The sequence below is a fragment of the Coenobita brevimanus genome, chromosome 11, assembly GCF_032717465.1.
Source record: "Coenobita brevimanus isolate Jiangsu-jjx chromosome 11, ASM3271746v2, whole genome shotgun sequence".
Lineage (NCBI taxonomy): Eukaryota > Metazoa > Arthropoda > Malacostraca > Decapoda > Coenobitidae > Coenobita > Coenobita brevimanus.
The window spans coordinates 7,623,211-7,649,061 of NC_136964.1; the positions used below are offsets into that span (position 1 = coordinate 7,623,211).

Below are 25,851 nucleotides of genomic sequence, written 5' to 3' on the forward strand. Positions count from 1 at the left end.
TGTACACATTACCTCTTTAACCCTTTAACAAAGCGACCTAAAATTTATTTTTTTTCCTATACTCTTGCAACCTCCAGATGATTTCCTTTGTCTTAGGCCATGTCCACACCAAATGCTTGCCAGCACAGGTAGGAATTCATCACTACACAAGCCACAGGGGCTCTTGTCTGCACCCACCCACATCCACTGGGGTCACTTATATGGGTTATCTTTTATAAAGGCTCCAACATGCTTGTATGCGGTAGCACTGGTCACCGAATGACGGCTCTCCATGCTGCTCAATCTCTCGTAGCCTCCCTTTTCAGTTCTTTATCCCTGAGATCACACTCCACAGCCTTATCCCAGGTCTTTTTTTATCTGCCTCTCAATCTTACCCCCAACATTTGCACTTCTCACTTCCGCACCCAACTGTCATCCTCCATCCTCTCAACATACCCAAACCATCTCAATCTACCCCTCCTCCTCACAACATCAACACCTTCCAGTCCCATCCTTTATGTAAACTTTTCAATCACAATCTCATCCATACCCATCTGTGTCAGCAAGCACCTGGTGTGGACGTGGCCTTAAGGGAAATATTTTATAGTGAAGAGGTCTGAGAAAGGTACATCTATTACCCACATTTGAAAGATCCCTCCAGTGCATAAAATCAGCATGAGATAAATAAAATATATCCATGTACAATAAAACACCACCTTAGTGATGAAGCTGTCATAGAAAGAATTTTGAAAACATGGTAATTAATGCTCAGGTACTACATCAGGCCATTTCAATTTTCATTATAGAGAATTGTCGACAAAATAACATGGCTATACTGAGCACAACTCTTAAATTGTTATCAAATTCTGAGAAAAATAGCAATAATAATCATAAATATAACAAGAATAACATTATCTAACAAAGATATCAAACTCTACAAGACAAAATCGCTAAACTAAACTGGACGGTATAGCAAAAACCCTTTCCCCTTCTCTGGACAACCATGAGCAAAAGTTCATGGACAATCCTCTGCCATCTTTGTGTCTGCCTCCCATACTTCTCATTCCTCCTCAAATCGACATGGCTCCCTTTTATGCTTTTGTTGTGTGCCTCCCATACTTCTCAATCCTCCTCAATCCAGACACAGTATACTCCCTTCTATGCTTTTGTTGTGTGCCCCTATACTTCTCATTCCTCCTCATACCAGACACAGTATACTCCCTTCTATGCTTTTGTTCTTTGTCTCCCATACTAGCCATTCCTTCACAAACCAAGACAGTACACTCCCTTCTCCTATGTGTGTGTTGTGTGCTTCATGTTCTTATCACAAAATAGTTTCTGCAGCACTTCCACCATCACACCCAGCACAGAAATTTCAGCTAAATGTTTGTCTGTGCACACTACATAATCTTACACAGACTACTACGACAGTCTGATTCAGCCGAGGCAGATTTCAGACGTCCGTAGTTTCGATGCTGTTTCCATTAACCTTTAGAATGTTCTGTTTTCCTCTCCAAGAAACTCTGACTTTAGCCTCAATGTTACACCCAAGAGAATCCATGGCAGAGAAAGGGTTCATAAAAATTGTGGATTACTCAAAACTTTGGGGAAAAAAGGCACATAATATATAAAGTACATAAGTAGCAACTGTTATTACTTGTCAGACTGCACATCCACTTAATTATACAGTAATTTCATAAAGTGCCCATGAAATCTTGCCAAATAAAAATTCTCAGGTATTTACTTCCCTGGTGGAAAATACATGTTGTACTACACTCTTCCAAATAATCATCAGCAGCAGGGGTGTGTGTGTGTGTGTGTGTGTGTAGTAAAGTCAATGTTTTGTTCCCTGGGAGTGAAACTTAACTTAGTGTATTAACCAAAGTTCCCTTAAAGATTTATCCATCCATGCACAGAATGAATGTTGGAATGTGTAATATCACAGAGGTTATGCGTGGTTCCACCACATAGAAAGTAAAAATGCATTTTAAAAACACAGTACGAGTATCATAAAATTACTACCGTACTGAACTATCAGTTAGAATGCAAATCAAAGGCATGAAAACTAAAACCCTTGGAAGTGTATTATAACTGAAAACACAAAATCATTACTGGGTGCTTGGGGGCTGCATTATATGCACTGCACTTTGTGTCCCACTGCAGTCACACACGTGCAAATAAAAGGGAACATTGGTGTTTACCCTTAAAGGATGTGCATGCTCTACCACAGATATAAAATCTATGCCTATGTGTTAACCCTTACAAGGTATGTGTGGAGGCATTGTGTGGTTGGAGGGCAGGTTGAAGGCGGTGAGCAAGACCACCACCACGAGAATCTGACCATGACATGAGTGAGTCCCTGGTCTTGGTTACACCATTGACACTTATGTAGGGCAGCTGTAACATCTGAAGGTTGTGGTTCATGGCGGTAAGGTTAAGACGGACAGCTCCTGGCAGACGTTTACCTTTCCCCATATCTGCAAAAAATAAGTTATTAAGGAAACATATGTTACAGAGCAGTTTCTCACACATGAAACAAAGACACTACCTCAACTCCTACACACAAGCACTAGGTCGCTTCTGGTTGACATGTTACATCTTCTTCTAATTTCATCTGCTACCACTCCATCCCTTCCCCTCAACACAGCTAATCAGTCAAAAGCAACCCAGTGCTTCTTTGTAGAGACTAACATCGTGTCTGTTTCTTGTGTTTGAAACTATATATACATATTCTACTGCAAGGTAGGCCATTATCATAATCTTGACCTATTTCTGCTTGGTAACATGCAGACATCCTGCATCTTAATTCACACAACATTCCCTAGCTACTTCCCTGATCTGACAGTATGAAACTTTCTTAAGGTAGTTTTCTGTGATACAAGGCAACTACTTTTCTTCAGACCTGAGTAGTGGAATTAGTTTCAATGAACCACTCTACACAGTGTGGCTTCTTTCGAGGTACCATGGTTAAAAGTGAGCATGACTGCCACATATTGTATAACATATTATCTACTGAGTGGCTATTATAAGGCTAAGCAGACTGTATATACTACTTACTTTGTTATAGGGGAAAAAAAAAAAGTTTCTTTCTCAAATAACAAATAAATGGCAAATATACACTGATTCTTAACAGTTTTACTTGCGAAGGAAATACATAAAATGCGTACACTCTGCTGATAAGAAAACAGTAACAGCCATCTTTGAGGTGTAAGCTGATCTTGATTCATGAACTTTACATAATTCTGTTGGATGGAATCATGTGATTTACTCTGTTAATAAATCAGCGAGTGAGAAGTGTTCATGTCGGGGGTAGGGTAGTGAGAGGTAAACTGAAAAAGACCTGGGATGAGGTCATTGAGTGTGACCTCAGGGTTAAGAGACTACCGGTATATAGAGAAGCTGCCAGATATTGAGCAGCATGGAGAGCCGCCATTAGGTGACTAAGGCCAACACATGCAAGCATGTTGGAGCATTAAAAAATGAAAACAAAAGGTTGGGAACTGACTGACTGGTCAGGGCATTTGGTTAAGCTTCCAGTCCAAAGAAAACATTAACCGTAATATAGCCAACCTCAATAACGGGATTCCTTTAAGAGGAAGCATGGAGTAATTTGATTGACTGACAGACTGATCTGAATTACCTTCAACAAAGACAGACTCAATGCCAGGCTTGACTGTGATTCTGGGCCGCTCAATGGCATCCATAAGACTGGGGTGGCGAAGCAGCTGTGCCACCACCTGCACCACATCACCAACTGTCGCACTAGCTAGCACTGTCCTTGTACCACACACCTGAACAATACAATAATAACATGTATCAACTGAGTAGTAGTAATAGTAGTAGTAGTCACAGTAGTAATAGTAGTAGTCACAGTAGTAGTAGTAGTCATAGTAGTAGTAGTCGTAGTAGTAGTAGTCACAGTAGCAGTAGTAGTAGTCACAGTAGCAGTAGTAGTAGTCACAGGAGTAGTAGTCACAGCAGTAGTAGTAGTAGTCACAGCAGTAGTAGTAGTAGTCACAGCAGTAGTAGTAGTAGTAGTAGTAGTGCTAGTAGTAGTAGTAGCAGCTGCAGCAGTGGTAGTAGTAGTAGTAGTCACATTAGTAGTAGTAGTAGTAGTAGTGGTAGTACTAGTCGTAGTAGTAATCACTGTAGTCACAACTTAAGGCTCATCTGAACAAGAACCCATGGACTGCCGGTTTCAGTTGCTCCCCTCCATCAGCTCATTCTCCTCCTTTTGAGAGATAGGGAGGGAGGTGATGGATATCTGTGTTACCAAGCAGTGGAGTGGCTTGGTCATATTTGTGCCACAACATGATGGCATCCCTCCCCAACACCCGTCAGCTGAAAAACAATTACCACTATATCATCGTCATCATAATCACCATAATCATCATCAGTAGCATTGTTGTCATTGTGTCCTAATTTTGCATTACCATGAACTGTTTAATGGGAAGAAATATATCCCACAAAAACAAAATTGTCAATCACATACTGTCCCCTCTAGTGCACAGGGGCCAGAGGCTAGGCTAACACAGTCCTGAACATTTATGGGTACGAGACTGACCTCTCCCTCAAAAGGAGAATCGAGGTCTGCATGAGAGGCGTAAATTCAGTCTGCAATCAACTGGGTTCACATTCAGATGAACCTGGGGCTACAACAACAACAATGGTCGTCGTCGTCGTCGTCGTCATCATAATCATCATCTAATCCCGTGCTGCCCCATGAGAAGCATAGGAGCCCAGGGCTAGGCAACTTGGTCCTGACATTTATGAAGAGAGTGACCAGCCTCACTCATCCTTAAGTGGTATTACGTGAGCAATAAACCCCAACCATCCCTGAAACCTAACCGGCTCAATCTGATTGGAGGAACTTAATCACCCACTAAACCACCAGGTGCCATAATTTGGTTATATGGTTACCATCCAGCACAGTAAATGGTTTCCTGGTGTACAGGAAACCATTTGGCTTGTCACTCACTGTCAAGTCACCCGTAGATAGGAGGAAGAGGAAAGAATGAATGAAAGAAAGACAGAAAAGGGATGAAGAAAGGAAGAAAAGAAGAAAGGAAGAGAGGAAAAGGCAGTCACCCGAGAGCAGCACTACATCGAGAGAGTGGATGGTGAGTGCTCTCACCTACCACCACCAATAATAATAATAATAATAATAATAATAATAACAAAAATAAAAATAATAAAAAAATAATGATAATAATAATAATAATAATAATAATAATAACAACAACAACAACGGCAACAACAGTGCCTCACCTTCTTCGAGTCTGTGATGACAACCGGGGTGTATGAAGTGAAAGGGTGGTGGACGCGGTGTGGTGTGGATGTTGACGGCAGGAGGTTGGCCAGGTGGTTGTTGAACAGGATCCCATGTCTTGTCATTATGCGTGAGCCAAAGTGTGACCCAAGACCTCTGTACAAATGAAAATCTACATTTACTTCTGCATTACATCATTGTTGTCATCATTATCATCATCAACAGGTGCTGCTATTGAACCTACATGTGTTGGTGCTGTGTTCCCAAGGATGAGCAGCTACACTGTCCATCTCAGAGCCAAATCTCCACATATTTCCCTGCACCTAACCAGGGGAAGGGCCCTGGTTCAACCCTGGTTTGACTGAATATAATCAAAATCTGGCAGTGCAACTGCCAGAGTCATATGCAGGACCAACCCGTGTGAGGTGCTGTATACCACAAAGGGGCACTGAATCCCTACACATAGTATGTACTATACTATACTACACTGCATCTAAGGCGGCTCCACAGACATACTTATTTACCTGTGATCTGCTCAGCCAGACAAACTGAGGTTAAGCAACAACAAAACAATCATCATGATCATCATAACTGTAATTCCACCCAAAAACTGGAGTAGATAAATGCCAGATACAGAATAAGGAATGCAAAACACAAGAACTGTCAACAGACTGGAAAGTGCATCAGACAACAAAAAAATTCTCTCAACATTCAAGTTTTCGAAGCCTCATTCCACCTCACGAGAAAAAACATTAACACATCAGAATGTTTTTCTTTCACAGTGAACTTTAAAATGTCTGTGGACTAGAAACACATTATGTTAAAATGGAGTGCAACCCTTGTCATGTGCACCCCTAAACATTCCCAATCCATCCATTTCTATCCTATGGCACCTCTTTTGCTTCCTAAGCTTCCTCACCTTGCTCTCCCACATATTCGTTAGTTATATCCAACTGCCATCTTCTAAGTCTTTAATGCCTCCTCTTAGCTGCAACATCACTCACACGTAACATTTTCATCATACACTATTCATATTTGTCTCTCTTTCTTTCTCTCTTTAATTGTACCATCTAAGCATACTTTCTTTGAAATTTAATAGGCTTCTTTGCTCTGTACATTTCATAAACTCGCATTTATTCCTTATTATTCTTACCTCCACTGACCCTGACCTATCATATTATCTTGCCTAAGGGTGCAGTGAGGGAAGGTCCAGAACACAAGGGAAAACACAAAAGAGGTAGTTCTATCAACAACATGCTAAGTGAAATGAACCAGACACTCAATCACATATCAATCATACCCCCCAGATTCCTGGCTCCATCTCACAGGCCTAACTACATGCATATATTCTGGACATCATTTTTCTATCAATCATTTATACTGTATTGTTTATGAAGGCTTCAATATGCTTGCATGCATCAGCCTTGGTCACCTAGTGGCAGCCCTTCATGCTGCTTGATTTCTAGCAGCCTCCCTATTCAGTCACATACCTGAGGTCACACTCAAAGACCTAACAGGGAGGGGGGAAGAGGGGGGGGTGGCAAATATACTAAGAAAAACCACAGTACAGTACAGTATTGTATAACTTACGCTATGGTGGCCACATATTGATCAAAGGTGTCGATAACTGCAACTGGAGAGGCAGCTTGTTCAGGGAGGCGTGGGATTTGTGGGTTAGCCAAGGTGACGGTATCATCAATGACCTCATCTGTCGTTGACAACAGCAGCATCTGGGTCAGGTTCTGGAGGGCTGATTCTTCAGCATAACCTGCGAAGAGTCAAAATAATTACTTCAGGATTTTATATGTCTTTCTGCCTCACAGGTATTTTTGTGCTTCATAAAAAACAAAATGAGGTCATTGTTTGCCATAAGGGCTCCTCTTTTTCAGCAGCTAGTTTTTCCTGCATGTGGACTGAGTTAATGCTGCTCAGAAATGTGCCTTTAGAAATTACTCTAACTTCATGTAACCCAAAGTCATTACTACGTTTACCTATTACACTTGGGGTGGGGTATGCGGCCGGAATGTGTGCCCAGCTCAGGGCAGGACGGTCATGCCCAGCATAATTCTGGGTCACCCTTGGGAAAGGTGCAATATCTGTTGGACCATCAAAAAGGTAACAGGTGGAAGGTTACCATCATCCTGGGATGTAATATCATTGGGGTGACATGGGGCCCAGACCCAGATGTTAGGTTAAGTGGAGAACTCAACAATATTTACAAAGTGGTCAAGGCTGGCTTGCAAATACTACTCACAGATACTACCTACACACAACTCATCCTCTTGGGGACCTGAACCTTGCCATGTGGAAGGACCCTGTTCTGACCTTGACAAGGCACTGCTTGCCAAGGGAAGGTAGCTGCTTGCTTGTAGCTGTTGGGTCTGCTCAGCCACACAGACCAGGGTAGAGGAAAATGACAAACTATTGTGCCAGTTTGCCATATTCAACAAGAATGGTGCTCTACATCCCCAACCAAAAGACTTCGCCTCTTCAAAGTACATCTCAAGGGGGTAAGTTACTTTAACTTCTACAAATGTTCCCAACCTCCTAAATCATATCAACGCACACAGAAATATAAAATCTGGCAAGGAAGAAGAAAAAAAAAATGCAAACGAGGCATCCATACCATAAATAAGTCCCAAAATGTCCTTTGGAATGGGTCAATCGTTCATTCTCACATAATTTTAGGCTTCACAATTTTCAGCTCCTTCACAACAATAATGCTCATAGGCAGCTTCATTTTGTCATTTCCATATCAATGACACTACAAAGCACTTACTCACCTGCTTAGCTGACACCCTGATGCAACCCTTGTAATGTAGTCAGAAGCAAAAGTTCGCTTATGTTTTACCTCTTTACTTTTCACTCTCCTAAAGTGGCCAATATTTCTAAGCTGAGAGAGTCTTATTATGTTTCTCTGTTGATGCATAAGGAGGAAAGTGATGGGCATGCCATAAGAGTTCAGGAAACACAGTGGAAGAGCAGGCCAACAGTGTCCCCGACTACAAGTACAAACCTCAATCTTAGTCTGTCCTTTATCAATGCTTTGGCTTCCTCAACAACTATTCTTCAATTTTCAGTCACTTCCCATACAACTACCTTCTTGATTTTTTAATCTGAAACACAGTAGCTGATATTCAGGGTGGTTCAATTATTGCACCGCCATAACATCTGGCCACATCTAAAATACAGCACGGTTGGCTCAGGCTGCTGGTGTGAGGAAGGCAGACATTTTAGCTGCTTCATCTATCTATCCATCTACTGCCAGATGCTTTAAACCCCTAAGGGGTGGCCACAAACAAATCACCTCCAAGTCGCCCTGTCCCCCGCCATTTCATTGCCCTGCTCCTACCTCACACCCTCCTGCTTCATGAAATTAATAATCAACCATGCAATCAGTGGACATAAAGGAAAACAAATACAATAATGCATGATGAGGAGCATGGAAAGTAGTAACATAAGCAAGGTAGACACTTAATAATCAACCATGCCAGCAGCAGACTTAAAAACAAACACAATAAGGCATGAAAAGAACTATGTGAAATAGAAACATAATCAAGGTAGGCACTTGTAATGCTGATTAAGCTGTACCCGCAATACTGTATATCAGAATTTACAAAATGGTTGTAAGACAGCCGCAATATATGTACTCATCATCATCATTATCATCAGGACCTCCTTTCCCACCTAGAACAGGGTGAGGAGTAGCAATGTCCAGACAGCCAAAGTTTGCCCAAATCAATGGGTCATGCTTCCATATATTCATCATTCAAGCCCATGGAATCCTGGTTCCATCACATAGGCCCCCCAAAATTTCACCACATTCTATACCTTTACATAGACTTATACAATTAGCATTTACATGATGAGGCAGAGTATTTACCTAATTTAATGTAATCTGCATAGCTTCTTCTTAATGCCTCAATAAAGGCATGGTAGAGGAATGACGGAGATATGGACTGTGTGATCTTGGAGTTATACAGCAGCTGGAGTGCTGTCAATAACTGTGGACCACCAAACGGCGCTGGGGCAGTGAATACCGACATGTTCTGTACACTCAAGTGAATGCACGGAAGTTCATGTACCTGGGGAAGAGATTGAGGAACATTACAAACTGGGAGACTATACCTCACCTTCATCTAAACACCTAATCCTTTTTTGCCCCAGTGAAAGTGTAGGAATCAAGGGTTAGGTTACTCAGTCCCAACATTTAAGGTGAAAGTAACCAGCCTTCCTCTCCCCTGAGTAGCATTATGTGAGCAATAAACCCCAACCATCTCGAATTTAAACCATTACCAGTCTTGTTTGGTTGGAGTGCTTTGACCCACCATACCCCTTGTACTCCAACTTGGCCTAAAACTGCCATCTCTCCATCCTGAATGCAAAGCTGTACCAATAACTTAATACCAAAACAATATGCCTGTCATGAAGAAGAGCTATGGAAAAGGTGAAGACTTGCAGCACTGTCTTTTTCTGCCACTGAACTCTGTGAAATATGCAACAAAGGGACACAAATGTGGGCCAAGTTAAGGTGAAAGAACTATAGTACAGACTATCAGGTGTCGTTTGGTTACATAGCTAACACTCTATCTATCTACTTATAGTCCAACGCCCTAATCCCACAAAGGGTGGCCACAGACGAAACACCTCCAAGTCGCTCTGTCGCTCAACACAGTAAATTTATACACACAACCACAACACATGCAATACACTACAGACCTTGATTTCACATAGCCTGAGTTGTTCAAATGGATGGAATTATACCCACCTGTAGCTAGAGAAGTCAGGCGATAGATAGATAGTTAAAGAAGTTATCTATTGCCTGAAAGGACACAGGTCTGATCCCAGGCTTAGTCAGGGAACAGTTTACAGCAATGACTTCTATCTATCTATAGCCAGACACTTTAATCCCGTAAGGGGTGGCCACAAACAAACTGCCTCCATGTTGTCCTGTCCCCTGCCATTAAACTGCCCTCCCCACACCTCACACACCTCTCTCATATTCCTCTCCACTCCATCCCTTCACCTCATCCTCAGTCTCCCCCTCCACCTCACACACACACTCTCCTCCTTTGTCTCTCACTCTCCACATGATATCAATCCCATTAAAACAGACTCTACTGACTTTCCACCAGACTCATCAATGCCATAAACACAACCTCACTATTACTCAACTATCAAGTTAGTCTTGAAACAGTCGTAACATTTCATTCAACACAGAGGGTGAATAAAAGTGCTCAAGTGGTGACATGTAATGGTGTGTGACATGCTGAAGGACTGCAGAACCTCAGGAAATGGCCAATCAAATCTATCTATCTATCTACTGCCAGACGCCTTAATTCCATACGGGGTGGCCACAAACAAACTGCCTCCACGTCGCCCTGTCCCCCGCCATTTCACTGCCCTGCTCCCAGCTCACACCCCCCTCTCTCATATACTTCACTCCATCCCTCCATCTCATCCTTGGCCTCCCCTTCCCTCTATCCCCTTCCACCTCACTCACATACACTCTCCTCGTCAGTCTCTCACCCTCCATCCTCTCAACATGGCCAAACCACCTCAGTGTGTTTCTCCTAACGCTTCCTATCACATCCACATCTACACCACAATGCTCCTTCACTTCCTCATTTGTTAGTCTGTCTTTCCATGTGACTCCACAGGCTCCTCTTAAATAACTCATTTCCACTGCTCTCACTCTCAATCAAATCTATGCCAGAAAAAAAATAAATAATTAACAATAAAAAAATAAACTCACCTGATAGTTTTCAAAATCTCGCACGTGTATTTCAGACCCCACATCTCGCAGGGCTATCATCTCCTCTACACTGAAGTCTATGAAGTAAATACCTGAAATACAATAAAATGTTAACTGAAACTATAGTCCATTCATTTCAATATCCAAAAAACACAACACTACAGCCCTGCACCCTTACCACAGCACTTCTTTGTGACTAGCAGCATATTCTAGTTCTCATTTTACAGTACAGATGAGCTGACAATTTTATGCCTGATTAAAGAGAGAATATTTACACAGAATATTAACTAATTCACTCCAATGATGTATTCTTTATTCACTTACACTGCCACCAAATGAACAGCTCTTGAATTTGGCTCTCTTATTTTCTTATTTACTTATTTATTTATTTTTTTTTTTGAGGGAATAATTTACAGGTTACTGGTCTTTGGTTCCTTCTTCCTTCCATTAAACACACACACACACACACACACACACACACACACACACACACACACACACACACACACACACACAAACACACTAATCCACAATTATATTCACTTCTAGTATGGAAGAAGTCAAAGTCTATCTCCACCCTGTCCATTTCAAAAAGTCTCATGATCTGAAGGAAACAATCTTCAGAAAAAAAAATAATAATATGTATGTACAAACAGTACAATTAACCAAAAAAGTACAATTAACCAAAAAAGTATCACATCCCTACTGACTGATGGCTGTGAAAATTATTAAGTTTTGAAGACTATCCATCTATTGCCAGACGCCTTAAACCTGTAAGGGATGGCCAAAAAACAAACTGCCTCCATGTTGCCCTGTCCCCCACAATTTCACTGCCCTGCTCTCAGCTCACCCCCCCCCCCTCTCATATACCTCTCCACTCCATCCCTCCATCTCATCCTTGGCCTCCCCCTCCCTCTCCCCCCCTCCACCTCATTCACATACACTCTCCTCATCAGTCTCTCATTCCCCATGTTTTGAAGACATATCCTATTAACATGTTGCCTTGAAACACATACCACCCAATATGTGTTGATATATGCAATTTTGAGTCCTAATAATTCTCAAGGACAATATTTGGCCATGTGGAGTGGATGGAGAGAGAGACTAATGAGGAGAGTGTATGTGGGTGGGGAAGAGGGAGGAAGAGGCTGAGAACGAGACGGAGGGATGAAGCCGAGGCATATATAAGCGAGGGGGGGGAGGGTGAGCTGGGAGGAGGGAAGTGAAATGGAGGAGAACGAGGCAACACAGATGCGATCAGTTTGTGGCCACCCTTAACAAAATTAAGACGTCTGGCAATAAAAGGACAGATAGACAGACAACATTTGCACTTATAATCACAGGCTGCCTCATAGATCACAAAGCTTCATCCACATTTCAAAATGACAAGTGTGGTACGAGGGCAGACACATTTTTGGCTGACAATTCTCCTACAAACACTAATATTGATCCACTTCCGAACCATACATAGAGAGACTGAGCAGTGACTTTTGAAACTCACTGATATATACTTTGGAACTCGACAAACTATTCAAAAGACTGTGTACGAGTTTTGTGACTGTTCTACTGACGAGTGGAGTGATATTTCTGACTGCAATTGGACAGTATTTACAGTGAAGATGTTAACCTTTTCCAACAGTCTTTCTACAGTTTAATACAATGAAAGAGAGAGAGAGAGAGAATCTGGTCTAACTTTCTCTCTCTCTCCCTCTTTAATGTCTGTCCTCCTTTAATATAACACCAGCAGGGATGAAAAAGAACAGACATCAGGATACTCACTGTCAGCACCATGTTGGGCCACCTTCTCTAACAGTTCAGCGTATTTCTCCCTCTTGATATAACTGCCCTCCTGTAGCATGATGCCTTTTGGGAAGAAGGTCTTGTCAAATTCAGTCACACCATCAACTGAAGTAATGTTGGACTTCTTCAGGGCATCAACCAGCTGTGCAGACACTGTGAAGCCTTGCCTGTAAACAGAAAAAGAATAAAGATATGCCACTTCTGAACAAATTATATCTCTTTCAACCCAATGACTTATTCCAGATTACAGTAAAAAAGACCTCACTATAATGGACAGTGTGGGGCCCAAGCCATTCCAAAAAATGTGAAATTCCGATAAAAGCAACATCCGGATATCCCCCTGCTAATCTGGACTTTTTCCGATATATCAGACATTAGTCCACATCGCATGAACAGTTTTTAAACAGTTTTGACTACCACTGCAGTACTGTACTGTGTTATAACTTCACTACAATAATCAAATGGTATAATATACATAATAATACTGAACTGTACACTGATAAACATGTCTTTTAGTTACCTTATTGTGGTGAACATACCTAAAGTGGTCAGGCAGTCCGGACAGCTCCTGGCTTTATCGGACTTTTTCCGATGAACAGGAATTTAGTCCGGTGGCTCCGCAATTCCGATAAAAGTGAATTCCGGTCCATTGAAGTCCATTATATTGAGGTTTTACTGTATAATATTGTTGTCTCCACATGATTTTATTCAACTTGGGAAGGATGTGTAGCAATGAAGGGGTTTATTAAGACTGTATCTGTTCACTCGAAACTGAAAAGTCTCCCTGAGCTGAATAAAACTGTGTGAAGATAACAAGATAACTGAGAAAATACACTGTGGGATTGAAGGGGATATATTGTCCTCACATTACCCTTCACTATGATAACTATGATGGAGGGGGATGCCTTCATGTGGTGGCACTGATATAACCAGGAAGCTCAACTGCCTGGTTATCAAACATTCCTCACCTACTTCCCTATCCCCCAAAAGGAGGATGGTGAACTGAAGGAGAAATGGAACTGAAGCCTGCAGTTAAGGGTCACACCAAAAACTATGAAGACTTTTTCTGTTCTTGAGTAAAATAAAAATCCACAGCAATGAAAAATTAATGAATATGAGAAAAGACACAAGCACTGTACCTCTCACCCAACACCATAAAATAAAGTGACATCCAGCACTGTACCTCTCACCCAACACCATAAAGTGACATCAAGCACTGTACCTCTCACCCAACACCATAAAGTGACATCAAGCACTGTACCTCTCACCCAACACCATAAAGTGACATCAAGCACTGTACCTCTCACACAACACCATAAAGTGACATCAAGCACTGTACCTCTCACACAACACCATAAAGTGACATCAAGCACTGTACCTCTCACCCAACACCATAAAGTGACATCAAGCACTGTACCTCTCACCCAACACCATAAAATAAAGTGACATCCAGCACTGTACCTCTCACCCAACACCATAAAGTGACATCAAGCACTGTACCTCTCACCCAACACCATAAAGTGACATCAAGCACTGTACCTCTCACACAACACCATAAAGTGACATCAAGCACTGTACCTCTCACACAACACCATAAAGTGACATCAAGCACTGTACCTCTCACACAACACCATAAAGTGACATCCAGCACTGTATCTCTCACACAACACCATAAACTAGCATCAAGCACACTACCTCTCATACAACACCATAAAGTGGCATCAAGCACTGTACCTCTCATACAACACCATAAAGTGGCATCAAGCACTGTACCTCTCACACAACACCATAAAATAAAGTGACATCCAGCACTGTACCTCTCACACAACACCATAAAGTGGCATCCAGCACTGTACCTCTCACCCAACACCATAAAATAAATTAACATCAAGCACTTAACCTCTCACACAACACCATAAAGTGGCATCAAGCACTGTACCTCTCACACAACACCATAAAATAAAGTGACATCCGGCACTGTACCTCTCACACAACACCATAAAATGACATCAAGCACTGTACCTCTCACACAACACCATAAAGTGGCGTCCAGCACTGTACCTCTCACACAACACCATAAAGTGACATCAAGCACTGTCCCTCTCACCCAACACCATAAAACAAAGTGGCATTAAGCACTGTACCTCTCACCCAACACCATAAAATAAAGTGGCATCAAGCACAGTCCCTCTTACCCAACACCATAAAATAAAGTGTCATATGACTGACCGAGCGATGTTGATGCTGGGCTGGATAAGCGTTGACCAGGGAAGGCGGCCAAACTTGTTATGGGCGTACTCCAGCCCTCGCATCAGTCCTGGCACCCCAATACTGCCACCACCTGCACACACACACACACACACGTCATCAACATCATTATCGTTATCATCATCTTCATTAACTCAACCTCCAGCATCATCATCATCAACTCAACCTCCATCATCATCACCATTATCATCATTAACTCAACCTCCTTTTTATTTATTTATTTATTTTTTTCACCCAAAGACAGGATGACATTGTGTCCAGAAAGCAAGTGAAGAGAAAAACATACAACATTATTATCACAGAAAGTTTAAAAATTCTATCTACCTATCTATCTACAGCCTGACACTTAAATTTCGGAGGGGTGACCTTAAATGAATTGCCTCCACGTCACCTTATCCTCCACCATCATGCTACCCTTCTCCAGGCCACACCTCACTCACTCACATACATACCTCTCCACCTCATCCTCAGTCTGCTCCTCCCTCCCCCCCCATCCTCCACCTCACTTACTCACACACTCCTAATCAATCTCATTCTCAATTCTCTCAAGGCCGAACCATTTCATATTACTCCATGTTACCCTCTTCAAGGTGTAAGGACCCGAGGCTACCACAGTCCAGTACATTAAAAGGCAGTTGACCCAACTACTTCCCTCAGTGGCATTACATGATCGAAAATCCTCCAGTCAGTTCTAGGAGATCAAAACTACACAAGGCTATCACTATGCTGGGTGGTGAACATAGGCTAGCCAACAAATGGATACCTGGTGGTCTAATGGGATTAGGTATTCCAATCAAATTAAGATCCACAATGGTTTATATCTGAGGAATGTTTGGGGTTTCCTGCTCACACACAGCCACTCAGGGATCTGCAACTGGTCACTCTCATTCCAAATATACATGTGGACTGAGTAGCACAGCCCTTGACCCCTACACTCCTGATGGACAATAAAACACAAAGTAACAGAACAGACAAAATATCTCAAATATACCATCCATCCATCACCCAATTCTTGACTGCTGCACCAGGAACATACAAGTCCTGGGCTAGGTTTCTCAATCCCAACATTTAAGGCAAAAGCGACCACTCACTTCCCCTGTGTGCCATTATGTGAGCAATAAACTCTATCTTCCATCTGACATAAACCCTTATTGGTCATATCAGGTTGGAATTTCTTAACCCACTAGATCATTAAGTGTCCATTTGTTGATTACACAGTACAGAGTTACCACCCAACACTGTAAAAGGCTTCCTAGGTTACAGGAAACTATTTGACTACAGCACATGGCTTGTCACTCAGAATGGAGGCACCTGAAGATGGCAGTACACTGAGTGCATGGATGATTGATGCTTGCATATTTGGGGAAGGAAAAAGAAAGTAAAACCAATATCCAACTTATTTCAGAGCCAGTCTCACAGTACTCCTTTTAAGGTTTAGATGCACATGCTACATATCACAGCCCAACATATATAATGTGTTGAATATAAGGCAAAATAATAAACTACAATAAACTATGCAATATATTCTTCACAAATATCCATTATGGAAAAAATGAAAAAGGGGGATTTGTGATGGCAGTACCTGTGAGGGGAGGGGAGGGGCTGTTAGGCTGAGGCTGGTGGGCAGAAGGTACAGCTGTCATGAAGTCCAGCACTACTGTCTGATTGGTCTTGTGGTCATGCACTAACATCACCCCACTCCTGAAAAATATTAACCAGTTTCAATCTGGAGTGAGAGTGAGAGTGTCATCTTAAATGTCGGGACCAACTGCCTAGCCCCAGGCTCCTACGCTTGTCATGGGGCAATGTAGGATTGGATGATGGATGGATGGATTCAATATGGAGCACATACAATTCACTGCCCTGGAAAAATATTAATTCATTCAGCCAGAGGACATCTCCACTTAAAAAATAAATTAAAAAGAAAATAGTATGTCTATAGCCAGCACCTTAATCCTGAAAGGGGTGCCACTCCTGATAAATATAAAGCATTTTCAATCCAGTACACAAATATCACAGGATCCTTGAAAAAATATTAACCTCATCAGTCAGAGGACTCCTGTATTTTCTTTTCATCATCCAACAACATTATTTAACTTTGAAATAATCTCACATAAAGAAGAAGTTGCCTAAATCTAACCCCTCCACTTTCATAAATCTTTACTAAGCTGAGTAAAATCATCTATAAATGGCATAAATGGGCTAAAAACTATCAATTAAGTGAAGGGCTTTACCTCTTCAATCCTACAACACAAACTTTATATGGTGGGATCTTCCTAATCCAGTGAGCAGCTATTTGGTGGCCACATTAATTTTACCTTATTATTCACACATATCACACAACTTCTGTCTTCTTAGAGCTATCTATCTATCTATTACCAGACACCTTAATCCCATAAGGGGTGGCCACACACACACAGCCTCCATGTCGCCCTGTCCCCTGCCATTTCACTGCCCTGCTCCCAGCTTACACCGCCCTCTCTCATATAGGCTACCACTCCATTCCATCCCACCATCTCCTCCTTGGCCTCCCCCTCCCTCTCCCCTCATCCACTTCACTCACATACACTCTCTTCGTCAGTCTCTCACTCTCCATCCTCAAAAATATTTAATGTCAGTCAGAACTGTAATGCAAAAATCACAATGGGCATTATTATGGCACATTTTGACTTGGGGTGATGCATTCTTTGGCTGGGTGATGGGCTATATTCCACCCGGCTCCCACCTGTGACAGCCACTACGTCAACACAAGGGTGCTTTGAATTTCTAAACTTATTTTCCCACTCCTCATACCATGCAGACAGTATAGGTAACAATGCAAGGGACTACCATGGCACAGATTCACTACACCATGTAAACTGAAGACATGCTTATTGGACCTGCATAAATGGATGCGCTATTGTAAATAAATGCATCAGACTCAGGAGATTAATACTTTTTCTCTAGCTGTGGAAACTTTCTAATAGCCTTAAACTCTACCCACAATAACCATCTCTGTGTGAACTGTGCTTGGTGAGGATTACTGTCATAAGTACAGTAGCTTGCTCAAAGACTCAGCTCCACAACTGTTACCAGGCATCATGGCACTATGGTGGTTGAAGTGGAGCACGGACAACATCCATCGTGTACCACTGCCATTACCTTATCATCATCATCACCAATACTCTCACCTGGGAAGCCTGTATTGGGGGAAGGGCCACAATCATCTTAAGCTTACTTTGTCCTCACATATATATCTAGTTCTTCCAGTCACTCCTGATTCTCTGCCTTCTCTTACTCTCTCTTCCTGTATCTTCTCTGAGAAAGCTGTCTCACTCTGTCATCTCTCTTCCTCTAGTTTCTCTCTCATACCTCACAATTTCCTTTCCTCTATATCCCTCTTATACCTGTCACTCTCTCTCTCTAACTCCATTAATAATGTATTTCTTATGCCATATCCTTCTCACAGTAGACTATACTATACCTGTAGGATGGACCCACAGAAGCAGTTGTTTATCTAAGCCACAACAATCACCTATCAGTACTGACCATCAACTTTGTTTTACCCATATTAACTTTCAATCCCTTCCTGGTCACCATGAATTTTGTTTTACCAGTACTGGGTGCAGTATTAAGTTTCAATCCCTTTGCTGCCACCCCATACTTTCACCTCTTGAAATTTTCTCTGGCCACCTGCATGCTTTCAGCAATCAAAAGTACATTATCAGCATGTAAAAGTAGCCAAGATAACCACCTTCTAAAATCTTGAAAGTGCTAGACATGCAAACAAGAACAGCAATGGACTCAGCACTGAACCTTGAAGAACAAGGTAAAAGTACATCACTATAGCAAAGTAACTGATAGATGCAATACTAACCCTCCTGGTCCAATAGCATGAGGGTGTACCACAGTCATACAGAATACAGCAGCCACGGCAGCATCCACACCACTGCCCCCAGCCCTCATCACCTCCACACCCACACGGCTGCACTCACCGGCATCTGTTGCAACTGCACCCAGTGGCTCAACCTGCCAAGAGATGTTATACACGTAGGTCACACTCCACCACAGTATCAGCACAGAACCATTTGCACTAACAGTAATCACCATCATTCAAACCCTAATTCTGAGTCTTAAAAATGGCTGTTGTTGTGCTCCAAGGCTCATCTTGACAAAAGCTCAGAGGACTGTTGGCTGCAACTACATTTTTCCTGCAGTCCTCCACCCTCCTTTCAGGGGCAGGGAAGGTGTTGAGGGGCACTGTTTAATTAGGCAGTGGTGCACTTACAGAGCACCATCATGTGAACACAATACACTATGTACCAAAATACAAAGTACTGTAAAAATAATATATGTAAAGGAAGAAGTCAAAAAAGGCAAAACTAACAAACTGCATGCCCAATGTTTTGGGCTAAACTGTTGATAATATTAACAATAATAAAAATAACAGTTCTGAATAATAATAACAACAATTATTCTTTGTGCAAAGAAACAGGTCTTTCCAAAAAAAATTTACTAGTGACTGCCAAATGATTAAGACAACACAAAAGACAAGACTTAGACCATTAATAGAAGGCACACACAAAGGGATCTTGAAAACACAAATGATGAAGGTTAGCTCAAAAAAATAAAAGAAAAATCTATCCATCTATCTATCTATTACCAGACACCATAATCCCGTAAGGGGTGGCCATTTGACTCTGAGTTATTTGTTTTACGGGGAGGGGCACTAACCCTCCACCAACCCACTTGTTGACACGTAGGGAGCACGTATGGTTTGGTTATATGGTTACCATTCAGCGCTGTACTGTAAATGGTTTCTTGGCTTACAGGAAACCATTTGAAAAATAAAAAAAAATAAAAATACACATGATGATTATTTTAAAACACACAAAAACTTTAAAATACATAAAGACATTGAAAAAAAAAAAAAAAAAAAATGATACTGAAATCTAACATGACTAAGCTTCCATTATTATTATTAGCAATACATGCATCACTATACTGCTTACTTTAACTAGGTATAAAGCTGCCATCTCTCCATCCTGAATGCTGAGTTATAACAAGATATTAACACTACAATATGGTGCTAGTCACAAAAAAGTGCTTAGAAAAGGATGCTGAGCAGTAGTAGTCAGTTACAAAAAAGTGCCACTCTCGTCGTAAATGTCAGGACCAACTTGCCTAGCCCCGGGTTCCTACACTCCTCATGGGGCGACATAGGACTGGATGATGGAAAAGGTTGTTCAGCTATGGTATTGTCTTAATCTACCACTGAGATACAAGAAATAAGCTGCAAAAGGACAGAAACTTTCTCCTAGTTAAAATGAATTACCAGGAACTACAAGAGACTGACAAGAAGAGTGTATGTGAGTGAGGTTGAGGGGGGTAGAGGGAAGGGGAGGCCAAGGATGAGATAGGGGGGATGGAATGGAGAGGTATGTGAGAGAGGGGTGTGTGTGAGCTGGGAGCAAGGCAGCAAAATGGCAGGGGACAGGGCAACATGGAGGCTAATTGTTTGTGGCCACCCCTTACGGGATTAAGGCGTCTGGCAATAGATAGATAGATAGATATAATGAACAAATATTTACGGTACCTGTGGACTGCCATAGTGTATCTGGATAATGAGGGCAACGGTGAGGGCTGCAGTGAAGACGGTGAAGCAAGCAGTGATCACTGTAAACCCATCACCATCCAGTCGGCAACACCCCTTCTTCTTGCCTCCTAAATGTGGATACGGCCGCAACACTGATTCCTCCGTCAGGTAGTCTCCCCCTGTGTCCAGAAGGGGAGGCCGAGGATGAGATGGAGGGATGAAGTGGAGAAGTATATGAGTGGGGGTGGGGGGGGTGAGCTGGGAGTGGGGCAGTGAAGTGGCATTGGACAGGGTGACATGGAAGTGATTTGTTTGTGGTCACCCCTCACGGGATTGAGCTGTCTGGCAATAAACAGAAACCTAGACAGACAGATAGACAGACCATAATTCTCCACCTGTAAGGAAACCATTTACAATGCTGGGTGGTAACCATATGACCAACCCATACGTGTTCCCTAAGTGTCAACATGTGGGTTCGTGGAAAGTCAGTGCCCCTCTCCATAAAACAATAAACTCAAACGGCCACCCTTACAGGATCGTGGCATCTGGCTATAGATAATTAAATAGACGTAGAAACCCTTTAAAAATCACTCCATTACAACTCATATCTCATAACAATATACTGTACTGTATATCTCATCACAATTTTCCACCTCTATGTAGAAATTCTTTCAAATCACTCAATCACACCTCTAAAGAATATCTATCTCACCACAATTTTCCACCTCTGTAGGATCCTTTTAACATCGTTCTATCACGGCTCATAACAATATCTCACCATAATTTTCCATCTGTATGCAGAAACTCTTTAAAGTCAGTCTATCACGGATCAGAACAATGTCTATCTCACTCTAATTTTCCACCTGCACATACAAACCTTTTAAAAATCAAACTATCAAAGCTCATAACAATACAATACAGCACAGTAAGACCTTATTATAACCGACTAATTGGGGCCCAAGCCATTATTATTATTATTATTATTAAAAAAAAAAAAAAAAAAAAAAAGTGAAATTCCGATAAAAGCAACATCCGGACTTCCCCCTCCTAACCCAGACTTTTTCCAATACTGTACATCATACATTGGTCCGGATCGCACCAATGGTTTTTAAACTGTTTTCATTACCGCTGCAGTACTGTACTGTATTACACATTCACTACAATAATCAAATGGTATAATATATACTGTATATTAATACTGTACTGAGAACTTTCTTTCCTTCACTGTTTCCTCTTTTTTCTGCCTACGGGTGACTTTACACTCCCTCTTCTGTCTTTCTTTCCTTCATTCTTTCCTCTTCCTTCTGCCTATGGGTAACTCTAAACTGTGACAAGGTAAATGGTTTCCTGTACACCAGGAAACCATTTACTACACTGGGTGGTAACCATATAACCAAATTATGGTGCCTGGTGGTTTAGTGGGTCATTAAGGTGCTCCAATAGGATTGAGCCAGTGTAGGTTTATATCCATGGAATGGTTGGGGTGTACTGTATTGCTCATGTAATGCCACTCAGGGATGAGTGAGGCTGGTCCCTCTCGTCTTAAATGTCAGGACCAACTTGCCTAGCCCCGGGCTCCTATGCTCCTCATGGGGCGACATAGGATTGGATGATGGATGGATGGATGGATGTAAACTGATAAACATGTCTTTAATTTACCTTATTGAGGTGAATGTAGCTGAAGTGGTAAGGCAGTCTGGACTGCTTCTGGCTTTATCGGATTTTTTCGTTTACTGTAAAGGAATTTAGCCCAATAGCTCCTCGATTCCAAAAAAGCAAATTCTGGTCTCCTGAAGTCCATTATATCGAGGTTTTAGTGTAGTTTACTTCCTTACTTCAGTACTAAGATTTACCATAAGTGTTTGGGCAAACAAACACCTTGTACTGCTTTTATATAGGTACTGTATATAGTTAATACATAATGCATCTTGGCATACCGTACCTCAAATGGAGTCAATCCAAAATTTTTCTCAGTAAATCTTTGAACTCTGAAATCATGTTTATGCAACTGGTTATAAGTCCTGCTTTGCTATCAACACTCAATCTTTTTCTAAAATGGTATTTTTCATATGAGCCAATTATGTTTGAAGTACGGTACCGGTACCGTACTGTTACGATATTCCCCCATAAGTGAGTTTTCAGATTAGAGACAATCAGCATTCACAGTTTTGGTTCATTTTAAATTTTCATGTCTACCATGCGTGATGAACATGGTGCCGGTGCCTCACAAAGTTCATTCAACTTTCTTTCCTAGATAATGCTGCCAGTTTGAACTTTTTTCATTGCCAAGGTGTTTTACCAACTAAAGTGAAGCACCATAACTGTAAGAATCCCTGTTTGTATTGAAAATATCAGATCAGAAGTGACTGTATAACAATACATTTCAAGTTCACAAGATGAAAATGGAGAAAGAAGTGCAAGAAAAGCCTGAAACACCACCCAGAGCATCACAATAAATCATTAACTAACACCAGTTCTGCAAAAATACCATTTTCTCTTGCCATGTCCAATTATGAAACGTGTGAGGAAGCTCTCAAGGTTAGTGGCAATCCTAGATGGTTAAATCATGCTGTATCTGTGAGGCATACCTCCCACAGTTAGCAGTGGTGGTTTTAGGGATGGACAAAAAACAAAACTGTGACTACCTGAAACATAAAAACACTCATGCTGGATTGGTCCTTCACTCCCTAACATCCCTTATTTTCATGCCCTGCCCTCACACCATAGCAATTTTATCTTCTCAAAAAAAAATAAATAAATAATAAGAAAAAGGTACCAGTATTATTACTATATAGAAACATCCTAATTCTGAAAACATAGAAAGAGAGCAAGAAAGAGTGGTTAAATTATAGCTTCAGCCAAAAACAGAATTACAAGAGTCTGATCCATTTTTTTCGATATTTTACACTCTCACAAGACACTTTTCTTCCACGGCATTTTCGTTGCAAATTACTTTTATTTTACTCTTAAAGATATACTGTATAGCTTCAGCCAAAAACAGAATTACAAGAGTTTGATCCATTTTTAAAATATTTTAGACACTTTTTCCATGGCACTTTCATCGCAAATTACTCTTATTTTACTCTTGAAGATAACCTAACCTAACCTAACCTTCAAGAGTCAAATAAAAATAATTTGCAAAAAAATGTCATACAGGAAAAGTGTCTTACAACTGTCTAATATACTGAAAAAATGGATCAAAATCTCATAATTCGATTTTGGGCTGAAACTTGAGTAATTTCAAAAAAGTATATCTCCAATTTTAGTGGGGGAAAAAATTTAATATCAAATTTCAAACACAAACACAAAACACTGAAAACTACAACTATTTAAAAGTAATTAGTGGAAAGTAAACAAATATTAAAACTTATCCTGGCAATTAAAAAAAAAAAAAAAAAAATCACTCGAAATTGGCAAATAACTAACTTCGCAATACCCTCCCTTTTACCCATCAATTCATGCAACTTACACCCATATTACAGCGTTATAAGCACAAAATCATAATGCCCTGAACTCAAAATACATCATATACTATACCTGAAAATCCATTTGCATTGTTCTGGCTGATAAGAGTCATTGTAGTCTTGGAAATTCCCTTGTCCTGAAAATTCTGGTCACGAAAAACTGAATGGCCAGACTGTTAAGGGATTCGTTATTACTTCTGCTGCATTAGTTTTCACTTTAAACCGCTTCTCCTGCCACTCCACCTGAGGCTGATGTACTGGTGCTTCTTGTCCTATGGGTCACAACATGGCAGCAAGACAACAGCAGGCCATTGGACAGCCAGGCGAGATTTTAACGCCGACGACAATCTTCAAGACCATCTGCACCCTGATAAATAGGCGGGGTATAAATTTGCAACATGTTCAAAAAATACTTCAAATTGTGTTTATTCATTCCACAGTACTTTCACAGTCTTTTCATTTATGCCATTTAAGTAAATGGAACCATAAACGAATGCTTTAATCTTCATAGTTTATATTCAGGAACTCTTAAGTCACATTATTTCTCTCTCCCTTTCTGTACCGTAGAACCTACAGTAAAGAGTACATTAAATGCATACGTATGTGAATGTTCACCTTACTGGTAAAGTGAAGTTCGAGATACAGTACATTCAAAACATTTTTTATCTCCCTCTCGACCAGACTTCCCTTCTCTCTTCCCTTCCCTTTGGGGACAGGGTGGCACAGAGGTAGAGCGTCGGACTCGGGACCGGGGGGTCGTGAGTTCCAGCCACGCCCGCTAGCTGCCATACTAGGAGGGGTAATTCCTCCTGTCACCCAGCAGGGCTATATGATCTAATAAGGTCTAGCTAGGGGGAATATTTCTCCTTTTTTTTTCCGCTCCCTTCCCTACCCCCCTTTCTAATACTCTAACCCCGCTGATCTCCCCCCATATCCCATCTCGCAATATTATTATACAGATTATCTATCTACAGTTACATACAGTACATAGACCTACCTGTAGAGTTCATCCAGAATTCTGGAATCTTTTATATGGGGAAATGAATTCCTCAAGCTAGACCTTGATAGATCATATAGCCCAGCCAGGTGAAGGGAGAGCACTACCTCTCCTAGCAGGGCAGCTACCAGGGCAGAGCGTGAACTGTTGACCCTTCTATCTCGAGTCATGCGCTCCAAGATCAAGATTCTTATCTTAACGCGCTCTACCACTGAGACACCCTGCCACCCCCCTCCCCAGTTCATCCAAAGAGGCCGCAAGAAAAATACTTCCAAGCTCTATCGTTATTACTCACCATTAACTTTTGCCACTGCAAGCCATACACTCCTCCACATTACATTCTTCCACGTCATTCTTAGGTCTTCTCATTCTCCCTTTAGTTCCAGTTTAATTTTTTCTGACTTATGTTCACTCTACAAATCCAAACTACAGTACCTTGATATTAGTTTTTATGCTATGATCTGAATATTTCTAATCTGAGGGTATACATTTATTGTACTTTATGCTGTAAAATAGAAGATACAATGTACACACTTTGTCATGCAAAACCTTTCTCTTGCTTTCATTATGCTCACTACTACTGTACTGTACTTCACACTCACTCACCTGGGAGGAGGGGGGGGTCATAGCATCCCAGCATATTTCTTAGTGTCCAACAGGATGGATTTTATTACTACAGTCCACTAGTTGCCAGAAGTTGTTTTTATTATCTGATCTGTCAGGCCGTAACCTCAGTCTAGATCC

At 41.4% G+C, this 25,851-nt stretch overlaps 1 protein-coding gene across 1 annotated transcript; it reads right to left on the reverse strand.

Moving 5' to 3' along the window:
* Positions 1-2,163: 2,163 nt before the first annotated feature.
* Positions 2,164-24,270, reverse strand: LOC145411839 (glutathione hydrolase 7-like). Its single transcript, XM_080281800.1, has 12 exons — positions 24,184-24,270; positions 20,647-20,825; positions 18,928-19,079; positions 16,654-16,772; positions 15,033-15,144; positions 12,783-12,970; positions 11,004-11,095; positions 9,132-9,333; positions 6,839-7,016; positions 5,248-5,404; positions 3,620-3,770; positions 2,164-2,456 (listed from the first exon to the last, which is right to left on the reverse strand). Exons 1-12 carry the CDS (start codon positions 24,221-24,223, stop codon positions 2,239-2,241), a joined length of 1,788 nt encoding a protein of 595 aa, XP_080137926.1. The 5' UTR covers positions 24,224-24,270; the 3' UTR covers positions 2,164-2,238.
* Between the last annotated feature and the right edge of the window lie 1,581 nt (positions 24,271-25,851).